Below are 16,647 nucleotides of genomic sequence, written 5' to 3'. Positions count from 1 at the left end.
TTTTTTTTTTTTTTTTTTTTTTTTTTTTTTTTTTTTTTTTTTTTTTTTTTTTTTTTTTTTTTTTGAAATACAGTTGATTACTTATAAATTCAGGTATACTTTCATTTCGTTACGTTCAGCAAAAAATATAAAAAAAGCTTCGAAGAAATTTCAAACTTATGTATTTTCTTAAACGAAAAAATATTTTTAATCGTTTTTTAAAGAAAAAACAATGATGATCGATCATTAAAACAACTAGAATTAAAAACGAACCCTCTTTGCGAAGCAATATTAATTTATATAATTATTCAATGAATTGATATTGATTCACGTAAATTATACGAAATGGAATTGGATTCCGAATTACCGAGTTGGAAAAAATTTACGGAATTATTAGCTAAAAGTTGCAAGCACTAGAAAATGTAAACAGGAATTCATGAGAATTTAAACGGGAAACTACCCCAAGCTCAAAACATTAATGGTGAAAAACGAAAAACAAAGATCTACCTCACACATACCTAAGATGATCATCTCAAAACTGCCACCATCAATAAAAAACAATACAGTAAAACCTTTTTTTGTGCGGTGGATAGGGACCGCATAAAAGAAATCGTACAAAAAAAAATATTCGAAAATTTTATAAATTCTTACATATAATAACAACTTTGTACGATATACAACTAAAATTTTTTTTATGCGATGGATAGGGACCGCATAAAAAAAGTCGGACTCAGAAAATACATCAATGATTCATGAAATAGATGAGAGAATGCTTTCAATTAAATTAATTTAGATCTAAAGAAATTGTAAAAATATTTAATTCTTCATTGTACATATACATGGAGAAGTTTTCAAATTTTACATTAAATAGTTGGCTGCTATTCGTCGTAATCCAAAACGCACATCTTCTTGTGATGAATTGGTTGAAAATCGCTTTCATCGCTTATTGACTTGATTTTTGGGACCATAATGTCAGTGATCAGTTTTTGTGACGACGGTCGATTGGTCAATTGCTTATAAACGTCACGATAGTGAGACATGCATGATCTCAGCTCTTTTTTGAATTTTAAGCGTCTTTCCGCATTGGTATCTATTTTAAGAAAATGCGTTTCCAATTTTTCGAAATATCGATCTCTGCATATATTTTATCTGCTGTAACAGATTCCGGTTCTTCTTGTCCATTTAAGGGAGTACTTATGAATAAAAAATTTAATAAAAATCACAAAAACTGCATATAAATAGAAACAAAAGTAATTAATTTATTTACCGTTAATCTCACTATAAAATGAATCCTTAATCACATAAATCGTGCATAAAACTCTGAATACCAAGCGTATAGTATTTGAGATACGCGCAGACGAGAATTTACAAAATAAAAATGATGGTTTAATTTTAAAATACAAAGTATTTTAACACAGCAGACGATTTTTTACTGACTTACTTCAACTTGTATAACGTGGAATAAATTTTAAACAGAAGAGAAAATGGAGTTGATAATAAATGAACTAATGAAAAGAAATAAACAGAGCATCTCGAAGTCCAGATACGTCGTTGTCAAGGAGACCACGCAATTAGAATTCGTCCACAACATGTATATGCACATTGATAGGAAACATTAAACTGGTGCTAACGCCGCTAAGATTCATATACCGCATAAAAATAAATCGCACAAAAAAATCGCACAGAAATAAAATCGCACAAAACTAATCGCACAAAAACAAAATCGCATAAAAAAGCACCGCACAAAAACAGGTTTCACTGTAGTGCGTGGAGTCCCTCCGCGCGGAAGAAGTGAAACGTCGTAATGTGGAAATGAAAATAGGGAGGGGTAGAAATTGATTTTTAGTGAAATCATATTGTTTCATTAAGACAAACTTTATTAACATTGCTTACAATTCACAACTGATCGAATCTTTTAATTATCATTTTCGAGTGGAGAAATATCCAAATCTATAACATTTACAATGGGAATTATGATAACTAAAGTAAGATACGAAATGTTTGAGTTCTATTTTTTCAATATTTCTTGCAAAAACTGCAGCAATGGTAGTTCCCCCTGTTGGATCATTCCTACCATTTATCATTTCCAATCCAAATTTGTCTTTAAGGAAGGTTAATAATGTTGTAACGAGAAATTCACATTAAAATCTCCTGCAAGGATCACAGGCCGCTCCTTGCCATGGTAGCGTTAAACGTTTAACGCAACCTTGTTGGAAGTCGCATTAGAAGTTTCACTTCAAAATTTTTTTTTATTAGGATGCACGGAATCGCACCCTATTTTCAGATGTAAAAAGTTTATCGATTCTAATGCAAATGATAGATTAAAATGTGTTACTAGGTATAAATTATGTTTTAAATGTCTCGGATTTCATACAATGTCTAAATGTAAGAAAATTCTTTTAAAATGTAAATCTTGTAACAAGAATCATATATTCGTAGTACAATGTTACACCAAGCGAACTTTTTCTTCGATCGACAAAATCCAAACAAAAATGCGGGTGTGGTGCCAGTGAGCAGGGAAGAAAGAAATAATTCAGTTTCGCAACAAGAAGTCACAAATCACAAATGCAAGATGGAATTAACAGCAAACTGCAAGATTCACCATTTTTATATTATTTTAATGTAAATAAAATGTTCATATTTCCTTGTGAAAGTTAAAATATTGCAATCGAACCGAAAATATTTGCATATGACAAGACTATGCGATTCTGGAAGTATGAAATCTCTTATTACTGAAGAGGCAGCTTATTTATAAGGTTTAAAAAGATCGCGCTGTAGGTCAAATTTAATCGGATTTTTAAAAAACACAGTATTTCCGATTACTGAAAAGATTTATTCGAGTATGCTGAGGATGTTCCTGAGGAACTTAAATTCTTAATTTTACCAGAAATAGCCGGAAATGCTCCTTCGGAAAAAATAAACATTTGTAATTTGAATTTAATTGAAAACGCTAATCCCAATTTTTATTTACCGTAAAAAATATCGATTCTCTTAGGAGGTGACGTATTTTGCGAATTGTTAAAAGGAAATCAAATTCGATTAAGGGGTAATTCTATTATTTAAATTGAAACAGTTTTCGGATGGATGGTTACAGGTTCGATCCCCTCTACACTCCCACATGATTCCAAATGTTATTTCATACAGGACTATGCTTATGAAGGGTTAAATAAATTTTAGGAATTAGAATCAATTGGGATAGTTGCAAATGGAAAGTACTGCTTTAGCTGCTTTTAAAAATTCTGTGGATTACAGTGAAGGGAGGTATCATGTTAGGATACTAAGGAAACGTGATTTTAGGGAATTAAACGATAACTTAACAATAGCCAGAGGACGGCTAGATCATTTGATTAGAAAATTTGAGAGGCACTCAGAACTGTATGTTGATTATCGTGTCATTCTGAAAGACTACGAAAATCGAGGTATCATAGAAGTCCCAAAAGACAAAGTACTGGTAGATAAACCGTTATTTAATCTATCATTTTCGATGGTTTACAGAGAATCAATCGGTTCTATCTAGTAAACGAATAGTTTTTGATGCCAGCTCACAAGAAGGTGAACTTTCCTTAAACGATAGTTTATGAGCAGGACTTGCCTAAATCCCTTGATATTTAACATGCTTACATTTTTTCGTTTGAATGCTGTATTCATGTTGGCAGATATCGAAAAAACTTTCCTTCAAATATCGTTGAATGAGACGGATTGAAATGCAGTGTGATTTATTTTTCAAAGTTCGAACCCGGCCATAGTTGAGCAGTATGACATACAAATTCTTTATGACTTAGTAGGAGCTCTCGACAACGTGCCATCTGCCTTTCAGATGGCGAACGAAGTCAAACAAATTATGGCTGACGCAAGTATGAATTTGTGCAAATGGATCTCAAACAATAAGAACTTGTTACAGTTAGGGAAGGATAGCGGGTTCAAAACACATCCCATTCATTCAGAGGCCAATCGTGCAGTCAAATTACACAAAATTCTTGGACCTCAATGGGATGTTCATCTAGGAAAAGATAGTATCTCTGTAGATCTAAAAGACTAACTCGAATTCAATGGGCAAAAAGGTGTTACCAAAAGAGTTGTTTCACGAACTGTTGGAAAACTGCACGACATATTGGGTCTTCGTAGTCCATTTACAATAAGACTCAAATGTATACTCCAAGACTTGTGGCTTAGAAAGTGTCCGTGGGACGGAACTTCCACCAGACATTCGCTAACAATTTATTCAGTGGAGGTCTGAGTTATCTGACATTTCAAAATTACAAGTTCCTAGACAAGTCCCTAGAATTCTCGACTCCAATCTAGATGATGCCACGGTACTTCAAATTCATGTACTTTCGGATGCCAGCCATAGAGCATACGGAACAGCTGTGTACCTTAGAGTGAAGTACAGTGACAAAATCACTGTTAATCTTATCGCATCAAAGAGTCGTGTAGCTCCATTAAAGAAACTATTCAAAACTAATCACAGAATCTGCTGAGATAATATCATATGTTGTTTTACTTTTAATATAAAACAACACACCCATTAGCAAAATTTACAAAATGAATCTGCAGCACCGTCTTCATAAATCCGAATTTATCTGCGTCCTCCACGCAGTCGGACATTATAAAAATGTACGTTAACTTTATTATTGTGAAAATTAACTCACGCACTGAGAAAAAAATATGGCAAAAACTATAAGAATATGGTAAAATTAAAGGTTTTTCTGGTTTTATGGGATCACCAAAAAGTTCGGTAATTTTTACCGAAGCGCTTTGGTAATGATTTTGGTAAAATTAGCAATAAAATATAGTTAAAATTTAAAAAAAAATTTATACCTTAAAATTTGGTAACTGTGGTAAAATTTGCTAATTTATAATGATGATTTAGATCCTGGCATAAAAAATAAAACATTTTTTTAGTTGAATTTACTTTTCGAATAACTTCGAATTCGAATAAATATCTATACAATTAAACTTACGGTTTTTTTAATTTTTATTGGAAACAAGTTTAAAGATTTTTTAAAAAAGGAGTTCGTCAATTTCCTCCCATTTGTTTATTTGCTTTTTAAAAAGAAAACTAAGATGAAATAATCTGCAGATGAAAATTTGCAGCACCCATTTCAGTGCTGGAGGGTTTCAGCAACCGGGGTGACATACGCTCAAATTTAATTATTGAAATTTAAAAAAATGTATAAATAACTCTTCGTTTGTTATAAATTGTAATAAAAAATATTCTAACTTTTGTTGGGATTAAAAGGGATATGAAAGTTAGAATATGAAAGTAAAAATCCTAACATTTATATTACGTAGATTGTTCGATTCGATGAATAAAATATATATAGCAAAGAAGTAAAACAAGTCGCCGAATAAAATAATCACAATCACAAAATACATGCGGTGTGATCATTTAAATCGAAGTAAGTTCAAGTTCAATAAATCTGAATTATAGCTTCCACACTTTGCATAACATTCCGATTGTCGATACTCAAAAAGTGCACTCTCTCTAAATAACATGAAAAGACAAGGAATCGTTTTCTATTATTATCAGCGCATTCTTATTGGTCAGAACATCACAGAATATAATCTAACTTTCTCACATGCAGATCCATATTTCTTTGGTTGTCATTAGCATGAAATCAATAAAAGATATCAAGTTATTGTAAACCTATTAAATATTTCTTTATTCCTTTTTAAAAGTATTCACTTGCAACATTAATGTATAGCTTCCTAGTACTATTTGTTATCACTTGTTGGATTTTGATTATTAAAAAGCTTAAAACTAAAATGATATTTCTGTATAAGAAAGCAATCCTATGATATTACCTTAAAACACAACATTTTATCGTAAATATCTTTAAATCGGCATCGGAACTTATTAATCGTTTTAAAATTATTATGCAGTAATTTTTTGCTTTTATTAAAAGTTGTACTGCAGGTAGTCAATGTAAACAATAAAATTAATTAATAAAAATTTGTGAGACATGCTTGTGCATTTGGTAATGCTAGAAAGAGACTTGAGTACAATCATATTTATCGTCAAAACGCAAAAAATGATTGCAAAATTTGTAAAGGCTGGTAAGCGACGACAGTAGATGGCAGAGTCACTAAGCAATTATTTAAAATTCCTTTAAGTGAAATAATGCGTTAACGTTAGAATCGCAATACGATAAGAAGAAGTGAGAAAAAATTAAATTTTGTGGAAAACAATTCGATAAATGACAGATTTCGGAATCATTGTCTTATTTTCAATTTCAAACTTTTGTTGCGGTATGAAATACGGTATAAATCATTTGTTGAATAATAAAACAGCTGCGTTGTAAGTTGCGCAAAATTTGAAAGCTAAGTCAAAGTGGCAGTATATAATTACCTAGTAATAACATGAAAATCCGTTATTATAGTTTGGAATCACTTACCATTTGAAAGGTATATTAGTTTGTACTTTTTTTTCCGCAAATCATCAACAAAATATTAAAACTAAAAAAAAAGGTTCTGAAATCCACCATTCTCAAATTTCATAAAATCGTCTGCTTAAAAAATAATGTTTTTTTTTTTTTCTTTTTTCGTCCTCTCTTTATCACTTTAAAGTTTTTTTTTCTTTTCTTTTTTCTTTTTATATCTTTTTTATATCGAAAATAAAGTACACGCAACTGTACTTTATAATTTTCTGTGGGGAATATTTCTTTATTTTGTACAAGCTAGTCAGATAATGAGTTGATAAATCTTACTGAATTAAACATTCAAAGTTTAAAATTAACTAACTATCATGAGTACGATGAGCACGTTTGAAAATGAATTAATTTTTAAAGAAATTAGAATTTTAATTTCCAGTTTAAAATTATTAAGCAGCAATTTAAAAGAAAAAAAAAAGACCGCAAACATAGCATCAGAAAAAGTTTCCTTTGTATTTGACGTTTATTTAATTCTTGAAGCAAACTTATCGAGGGAGAATTTATTAAATTTAAAAGTTTCATTGGTTGAATTTTAAATGAAAAATTATATGTACATGTACACATTTCTAGTTTTTCTCAATAAGCAAAGCAAAATAACCTTTAAAATATGAATATATCATTCTTCATGAATTGTTTAAATTTTTTAATCAAAAAAAATCCATGAAATTTTTTTTTCTAAATTTTGTGTAAGTTTTTTTAATGAATACGAAATATCCCTATGTTTTTTTCTTCGATTTTTTCGTATGTTAAAGACATTTACTAACCGGTTTAAAATTTCGTGATTCAGTAACATTAAATTGAGTCTTGCTAAGCCCCTTATCTTAAATTTGGATTACTTGTTAAATCAAAGCACTGGAAGTTAGTTGTAGGCTTGAAAGGATTTGATTACTGTTTGAAGTGCATCAACATATTTAAGTTTTTTATAATTTTTAGCGACAAAGCGAGAAAATATCAGGAATTGTTTTTCATTATTTCTTAATTATTGTTTATGTATTATTTCTTGATATGAATATATCATTAAGAACTTATTTTCAAAGAATGAAATTTCTTAATACTGTAGAATTTATGTTACTACGGTCGAACTTAAATATCTTGGCGAAAAAAGAATATATAAAGACTATATAGCATTGGCGATATTTAATTTAAAAATAAATTTCCAATTAAAAGTATAAAGATCAAATTTGTAATTAAATAAGAGGCCGTATATGCTGTTAACAAACCGAAAAGTTATTTTTTTTTTAAAAAAAGTAACGGGTATTAATTAATTACAAATTAATTAAATTAACTACAAAATATACATATTACAACTTACCAGCGGTCACAGAAGCTGCCGCTTCATATGTAGGTGACGAAGCCGTAGCTGGATTCCAAGCGTTTTTTCTCAGCGCTTCGGTGTAAGCAGAACTATCTAATATTAGAAAAATTTAACAAATTATTCAAAAATCTCTATAACATATTGTTACTTAAAACAATTTTAGAGTTCTAATTAATGCAAAGCAACTGTTTTTATTGATTCAATGACAATTATATACTCTTTTTTCTTATTATGAACTTTAATAAATGGATGTCCATGATACATTCAGATCCCCTAACCATGATCAAACAACTCGCCCCATTTTTGGGGCTCTGTTTTTAAATAGCCATATGACATAGAATTTACCATGGTCAGACGTAATGGACAACGCCTGAACTGGTTCCCCTCTTTCCAAACTTCCCCACATCAACCAACGAGAGGACTTTCAGCTACGACAGATTTAATGTGCACCTAGCTGCGTATACACGGTGGTTGTTTCATCCACCGAATTTTATTCAATAAAATTTCACTCTAAAGAGTTTTAGTAGACGTCATAATAGTTTCCAAATATATTCAATAAAAAACAATACTTTTTTTCCTATCTCTAGTTTTAATAGATATCTTAATGTTTTTTTTTAATAAAATTCTATTGTCTTATTGCTAAATAAATATGGTAAAAAAGAATAATAAAACTTGAAAAAAAGTATCTAAGATTGATTTCATTGGTCTGTGATTCTCTCTTATGAAATCCTTAAAATTATGACATTTTAATTCTTTACTTATTTGTTTAGAGCAGGGATGGGCAAACTTTTCTGGTCGAGGGCCAAAAATCGAAGAAAAAAAATTTTGGTGGGCTAAATAAAAACATCTAAAATTAAAAAAAATACTATATGCAATTTTCATTGTAAATATTTAATGAGATGAATGAAATTGCGATTTCATTTTTAAAAGTTCCTTATATTAAGGTTCCAAGTGAGATGTACTTATTTTAAGGAACAAGGGTAAATGACTTCTATNTTAAATTTTAATTCTTTACTCATTTGTTTAGAGGGACGTGTGAAAAACGAATTTTTCTCTTAAGATTAGCATTATACGGTTTGATGGGTTTTCACCTATGATTTAATATATAACGCCAGTGATGTTTTCTAGCTTAGAGCTCTGTTTAATCAAAACGAGACCATATTGAACGTTCTTTATTGTCATTTATTTTTTATTTTATAACACAAAAGCACAATAAAATAAACGTGACGTGGTACGAACACACGAAGTATATCAATATCGTTATCTAAAATCAGTATTAATATCAGTATTTTTCTTATTTTTTTTTATCTAGAATCATGAATTTGTTTTCTCAATATTTGTCGTTTTATTACACTTTTACATCAGTTGACTGCTTGATTGAATCATGCATTTAAAAAAATTAATTTATATTAAAATTTGTGCTCATTTTTCAATCATTTTATTGACAATTATTCTTTTTTAAAGAATAATTGCAAGTGTTCTATTATGTTGCTTGTCTTTCAGTATTCGAATCTGTATAAATTGTACTTGAATCTTTTTTTCTTTTTCAGAAAGAAAAAAACATTTGCTATGATATCAAAATTTATGACAGAATCAAAATTTATTACAGCTCTAAATAAATAACAGAAACAAGAACCTTGAATGTAAACTCCCTGCATAAAGAAGAATTAATATACAATCTACAAATGCAATCTTGATTTAATTTTATTTATTTCTCTTATTAATCAGTTTTTCGAATCAATCGCAATTTTTTACTAAGTCATATATATTAATAAGTTTTATATATTTAGCTAAATTTTTTTACACGAAATATGTTAATCAAAATTTTTTTTTTGAAAAATCATTCTCTTTCTTCTTTTTTAACAAATATTTATTTTAAACAGTAGTTGTTAGATAAAATTGATAACAAAATCACACGAAATAAAAAAAAAAGTATAGGGTCTTTAATTATTCTTTAAAGTAATCTGATGCACCAATTTCACTCAGAAGTGTTTCTCTAAACTTTTATATTTCCAGAATTTTCTTTATGAAAGAGGTTTTTATTAATGAGTATTCATCTCATGCTATAGCTATTATTTTAAATTGATTCTTTTTTACTAAATCAAATTCATGAGTTTTTGATAACTATAATATTAAATGATCTATAATATTACTTGTCTTTCAATATTCGAATATACATTAATAGTACTCAAGTGAATTTTTTAGAAAAAATAAAAACATTTTCTATGATATCAAAATTGCAAAGCTCTTGATAAATACAATAATCGAAGCAAAAACCTTCATTCTGAGCTATCTGTTAATAAAATGAAAGAATAACATAAAAGAAAAATCAATAATTGAACAAATAAACAATAATAAATACATAAAAAGTATTTTTAATAAAGATATTTAACTAGCACTGCATCAGTAATCACTTTTTAATCACATTTTAATAATAACAGATAAAATTTGATCTTCAAATTGGTTTGCAAAATTAATTTTAATTACAAAGGGTTATAATATCTAAGAAATAATGTATCAATGAAAGTTCTTACCACTGTAAAGCATTTTATTCGTGGAATGCGTCAGCAATTATGATACTCAGTTCTTGAAAATACTTCTTGACTATTAGGTGCTTGGTTCAGATGCTTTTAACATAATACAAAATAATTCATAACTAAACTGTCTGATGTTATTGTCATTGCTTTGTTGCTGCATTATTTTAAAAATATTTACTTCTTGTTCCAAAAAATTGTTCTTTCTCAGAGTTTAAATAGAACTTGTTATAAAAAGTAAGAAACTATACTTTTCATTTTAACAGTAAGTATCTCAAAGTGAATTAAATGATATTTTATCATCAAAGTTCTAAAAATGAAATGTTTTGTAATTCTTGATAATTTTTTCAAAAGGCTATCTTAGAAAAAACACGTGGTCAAACGTAACTTTAAAGGACTTGGAAATAATCAGGAAGTAACATCGGAAGGACGATCCTTATCAATATCAAGTGATGGACTAGTTCAGGACTTCCTGGGGTCAGGCGATGAAGTCAAATCAACTGACCTCAGCGAAGGACCACGATAAATATTTCTGCCTTATCCAATCGGTTTGCCGCCACAATTGGAAGGATTACTTCAGCTCAAAACGATGGAAGGTATATCGACCAATGGGAGTGAAGGGTTTGTTGTAACAACCACGCCTACTTCTACAGCAGCTGGTGAAATGTTTTGAATTTGTTTGTGGGGAGAAAAATTATCTGCCTTTATCAGGGTTTTGGTTTTGTTTTTCTGCATCGCTATTACAGAAACAAATTCATCACGTAATTAAATTAAAAAAGTGAACTTAATTACATCATTTTTTCCACACTTTAATGAAATGTTTATTATGTCACATTAATATTTACTTTTATTTTAAAAAAAAAATAAGAGTGTTTGTTTTTTAACAATTATATTATTTTAACTCTTATCTCTGAAATTTATTTAATACTTTTATTTAATTTTTTTTTCAATGGCATTCAGAAAGATAATGTATTTATTTCCAGATTTTACACTTTCCATCCAAAATTTAATTTTTGACACTTCAGATACCACGAAACAAAGAATAAAATAAATTTAAATAGAGGTGAGTTGCTTAAATCGTACCACTTTTCACAGTTAAATTTTTATAAATCACAGATTACTGAAAATTACATTTGAAGAATTTTAACAATAAAATACACTCATTCAGCTACAACTCTCTTATTATTATTATTTTATTATTATTATATTATTATTATCCTTGTTTTTTTGGTAATAATATGTGCACAGTAAGTACTGAAAATTAATTGTATTTGAAAGGTCAGCAAGTGGTACTATTGAAACCACCAGTTTCCTAAATCGTATCACTCTCTTAATAGAATAATAAAAAATGTGATATTAAATTTTTGAAATGTTACAAGTACAGTAAGAGTACAGTGATATAAAATGTTAAGGGGAACATAATGTTACGAGCTACGAAGTTAAAGTGTGACTCAAGGCAGTCTTAATATCATGCAGGGCCCCGGACACAAAAATGTAGTTAGATGGAAAAAAAATCATCTAAATTCGATTTGGTCTTAATTTTCTTAAAATACATTAATGTAGTTTTCGATACAAGTAGGATTTAAAAAAAAAATTTTTTTTCCTCACAAAATTGCGGAGTTTTGAATGAAAAAAATTCAAAAAATGATATAAAATAAGTTTTCTTTTCGTGGATTACTCGAAACTAGTCAACCCTATTAAAAAAATCCCTGAGTGCAATGAAAACGATATTTATTGTGAACAGCGTGTCACAATTAGAAGTAAATCGGTTGAAAATTGTGCGAGTTACAGAGATAGTAAACAAGAAAAACATAGTTTCTAGTAAATTGCGTTTAATTGCGAGACGTGTGATCAATAATCCATATAACTATATACAATTTTGCATCTAGCAATAATACATCAATGCCAGGTCCACAAGATGCTTCTTCTTCATCATTTTTGAGCTAGTAGTTCTTGTCGATTTACCATTATGTGACGCCTTGTATGTTTCTAAAGTATCAGCCATAACTCTGCTGTAATCTTAATTTTGAGTATATTCTTTGGCTGTGGGCCTACATTCATTTCTTATTATTCCAGAACTGTCTATAACTCTTTGCGAACTTCATTAAAAATTATTACAGCTGAATAAGTTGCGATTTCAACTATTTATATAGAAAATACCATTAATTCCTTTTCTTTTATAATTTAAAAAAATTATTTCAATAAAATATTTAAAAGATTAATATTTTATTAAAATGTTTTGATAGGAGTGAGTAAATCCAAGAGCACGCAAGTTCACATGACAAGTACACAGCGTGTCCTCCGTTGTAAATTGCGTTCGATATATTATGCTGCAACTTGTATACATTTTTATGAAAATTAATTCAATATTTTGATACCATAACTTTAAAAGTCTAAACTCCCAAAAAAAAAATTCAATTTTACTGTGTTATGCCCCCTTAAATCTTCAATTTACTGCAATATTTTGCTTCTTCCCGATTTATGTAGGTAGATTGCGGTTTTCTGCTCAAAACACTCTTAAGCATCTGACTCTGATGAAAGTACATAAAGTTTGCACCTCCAATATCAGATCGTAAAAAGAACTCCGAAAACGGTAAATGAGTCTGGGCCTAACTTCAGTTGCCGGTAGATCACGTGCTCTCACAACAGAAGCTAAATATTTTCACTTCTGAAAACTCAAATGCTGCCGCGTTTTGGATATCGTCTGTAATTGTTTACAATCGATTAGAAGTTGGCAAATTTTTGTGGTTGCCAGCAATGCTGCCCTGCATCATAAAAGTTCGCCGTTAAAATATGCATGTATGGTTTTGGTTGAATAATAAAGATATTTATATTTTCATTTTTAAGTTTCTGTAAATTGTATTGAACAATTTTATAATGTTAATTTCTGTCCACTTCTGCTCTGTTAAGCCAAGTTCAACGCATTCTTAAATATTCAAGATAAATTTGTTTATTTTTTAATTATTCAACATTGCTAATATATTAATATACTTTTGAATTCAATTAGAAATTTTGAAGTCAATTTTTCATTGTTAAGTTTAATGTTAAAATATATTATGTATTAATTACACGTTAAACATATTAACTTAAATTACTTAAATCACGACAAATAAAAAAGGTGCACATTCAAATTTTACAGTTACTTTCCAACATGAGAAGCTAAATATTACATACTCACTTGTTAAAAACATTACCAATGCATTATGAAAAAATATTTTTTGCTTAATCATAAAATATATTTGATTTGATAGTAGCTGTTAAAATTACATATAAAGCTAAAGCATTAGGACTTAAATTCAACACAGATGCAAAAACCTTTTATAAATGGAACTCAATGCAAAAGCTAACTTTTAACAATAGCTCAATCACTCCCCCCCCCANAAAAAAAGAGTAAGAAGCTAAAATAGTTTGCTGTGTAATTCCGAAGTTTTCAAAATACTCAAACGTAATGATTGTATTTCAGAAAAGCAGAAAGAATTTTAAAGTATAAAACTCAAAACACAGATAAGCATCTGACTCTGATGAAAGTACATAAAGTTCGCACCTCAAATATCAGATCTTAAATTAAACCCCATTCCCTTTTCTCCACCGTAGTTCGTAAAGAGAACTTGGAAAACTGTAAATGAGTCTGGGCCTAACTCCAGTTGCCGGTAGCAACAACCGCTTTCACCGCTTCCTTCCTGCAATTTCACCGTCCGGACTCTTATCGCCACCTTATCACCATTGCCGGACAGGATGATTGAACACCGGGTCCGGAGGTGGAATAATGGAGAGTGTGCAGGTTCCTTATCGCCTGTGACGATGGGGGTTTGGGCCCGGGGAGGTGGCTGTTTACCATAACAAAATGGCAGTTTCCTCGAGAAAAACCTCTTTTTCCGCAGGCCGGAAACTTCGGAACGACTTGATCGCTGTGGAAGGAACAGAATTTGTTAAGAGGGAAAAGAGAAGAAGTTCCCTATTTCTCTTATCGGGAAAAAGGAACTGAATTGTTTTCAATCCTTTTCTCTGAAGTCTTTTAATGTCCAGGGCTGATTCAAGCCGTTTAAGGATATCGATAGGGAAAATGTTTCTCGAAATAAGCTTGAAAGGGTACTAAAGCAATCGTTAATTTGCAATTTACTCTTTCGGAAAGTGCGTTTACCGAAAACTTTTAAATTAAACTGGAATATTTCTAAGAGAAAATTCAGGCTTCTTATTTTTTGAAGCGAAGTTTTTGTTTAAGATTTGGAGTCATTTAGGAATGAAATGGTTTTTGCTTATTTCGTTCGATGAAACTTTGCAACAGAGGGTGAAAGTAATTTTATTTTAAACTATTTGTATACTCATTATGGAAACTTATAAAATAAATCTATAATTAATTAAATAGTTAATATATGATGGAGTGTCGGGTGGAGTTCCCACGGTCAATTTCATATGTATAGAGTATTTTTTCAAGTCAATGGGCCATCGGACATTAATTGTTATATTTAAAAAAATATTATTTTCAAAGTTTTAAGTATTTATGCAGCTGATAACATGGTAAACAATAGTTTCGAATATATGTTAAATACAGTAGTCATGAAATTAATAAAAATCGTTTGAATTTTGTGATAAAACTGATAAACGAGGTTTATCTATTGTCAATACATTGGTCATTTTCATTTACACCTGAAAAAACAGTAAAAAAACGTAATTTCTGTAACTGGGCGGGGCTACCCGACTCATTTTGAAAAGAGCTGAAAAACGTGTTTTTTTAAACTAATAAAAGAATAGTTTAACTTAAAAAAATATTTTTAAGTTAAACTATAATTTTTTTGGTCTATTCTTTTTGCATTATTTAATTAGATGATAAGACAATAGAAACATACAAAAGTATTGATTATTACACAATATTATACAGAAATATAATCAAGACTCCTTAAGTAGGCAGGATTACCCGACTCTCCCCTATATATATACTTATATATATATAAAAAAAAGAGTAAGAATACAACTACCATTGTAAATAACTAAGATAACAAATTTCTCACCAGAGCTATGACAAATGTGGGACTATGCCCATCACAGTGATAATGAAATGCTTCAGCCGTGTAACCGTGGGTGGATGCTCTGTAAAGGAGACGCCACATTTGCTTCGAATTTCCAAACCAGGCATTGAGCATTCTTTGTAGGTGAAGTTTCTCTCCACTTAACAACTGAGATCCTTGGAAAAGTTTAAGAGATGTCCGAGGCTGAATTCGTTTGTCTTCAGAATGAGAAAATTTATTGGGTAAGGCAGCAAACCGATATCTGTAGAAAATCAACCACATTATCTACTAAGCTTATTAATTTAACAAATATGTTAAAGACTAGACATTTGAGATTAACACTAGACCTGAAAACAAAGTCACTATTTAATACAGATGTGTTTAGTAATATAGGTAACACAAGATAATGAAAGAAATTTTTTTTTTTACAAGAATTACTTAGTAAAGCTTTGTATTACTTCCAAGACTTTACTTTGATTATAATACAAGGCTTTATTTTTGATTAAATTATTTATTTTGATTACATTTCTTTCATTATCTTGTAATATTACAAGGCTAAATAATAAAGATAATGAAAGAAATATAAATCAANTATAAATATGTTTTATTTATTGCGCATAATCTGCAAGTAAATAGAACTTATGAAATAAGTTCAAATTGTAGAGAAAACATGGAAAAGATTACAGATCAATGAAAAAGAAAGGGGGGGGGGGAGAAACATAATAATAAAAATAACAAGAAACCGGAAAAATAATCCGAAAAAAAGGAGAGAAAAAATTATTAAAAATCCGGAAAATAAAAGATATAATCTTTTCATCAGCTCACACGATTACATCCGCAAAAAGTAGTGCTTTCTAATATTGTATCAATATAGCCAAAGCAAAATGTATCAATACAATAGTGTGAGAAGCACTCAAAATTTATATATATATATATATCCCTTGGAACAAGCTGCAAGTGAGTTAATAGGTATTCACATTTTTTGCACGTTTTGTAAGTTCAGGATCTCGAATAGATCATCCTTAACCTGCATTTGAGATATTACCCGTGTAATAATCGTTATCAAGTCCTATGTGTTTATCCATAGAGCTAGTAGGATATCCATGTATGTCGATATTTCATATATAGCCATCCCTTTTAAAGTTAATTACGAAAAATGTTATTATGCGGCTACTATGAGATGCCATGGGCCATTTGCTCATTCCCAATCCAGTTACCATAAGAAAATTGAGTTATTCAGTATAGATAATACGACAGAAATGCTTATTTTGTGTTTTTTTCGTGTGACCTCTTAGTGTTTTTCCACATGTTTGTTTTGTTTTTTGAATGTTTTCTAAAAATTTTTTAAATGATAATCATTGTACTTATTTTTTATTATTCTG

At 29.5% G+C, this 16,647-nt stretch overlaps 1 protein-coding gene across 1 annotated transcript in view; it reads right to left on the bottom strand.

Moving 5' to 3' along the window:
- The window catches only part of LOC107457425 (transcriptional regulator ERG homolog), a 29,717-nt gene extending 18,952 nt beyond the window's left edge, over positions 1-10,765 (bottom strand). The window contains exons 1-2 of the mRNA XM_016075584.3: positions 10,260-10,765; positions 7,723-7,818 (exon numbers count right to left, since the gene is read on the bottom strand). Of these exons, the coding sequence (XP_015931070.1) occupies positions 7,723-7,818; positions 10,260-10,272 (109 nt within the window). The 5' untranslated portion in view covers positions 10,273-10,765. The remainder of the gene's footprint in view (positions 1-7,722; positions 7,819-10,259) is intronic.
- Positions 10,766-16,647: the final 5,882 nt, after the last annotated feature.

The sequence above is a fragment of the Parasteatoda tepidariorum genome, chromosome 3, assembly GCF_043381705.1.
Source record: "Parasteatoda tepidariorum isolate YZ-2023 chromosome 3, CAS_Ptep_4.0, whole genome shotgun sequence".
Lineage (NCBI taxonomy): Eukaryota > Metazoa > Arthropoda > Arachnida > Araneae > Theridiidae > Parasteatoda > Parasteatoda tepidariorum.
The sequence above is the reverse complement of the archived record's forward strand: the minus strand, read 5'-3'. Positions and strand labels throughout refer to the sequence as shown.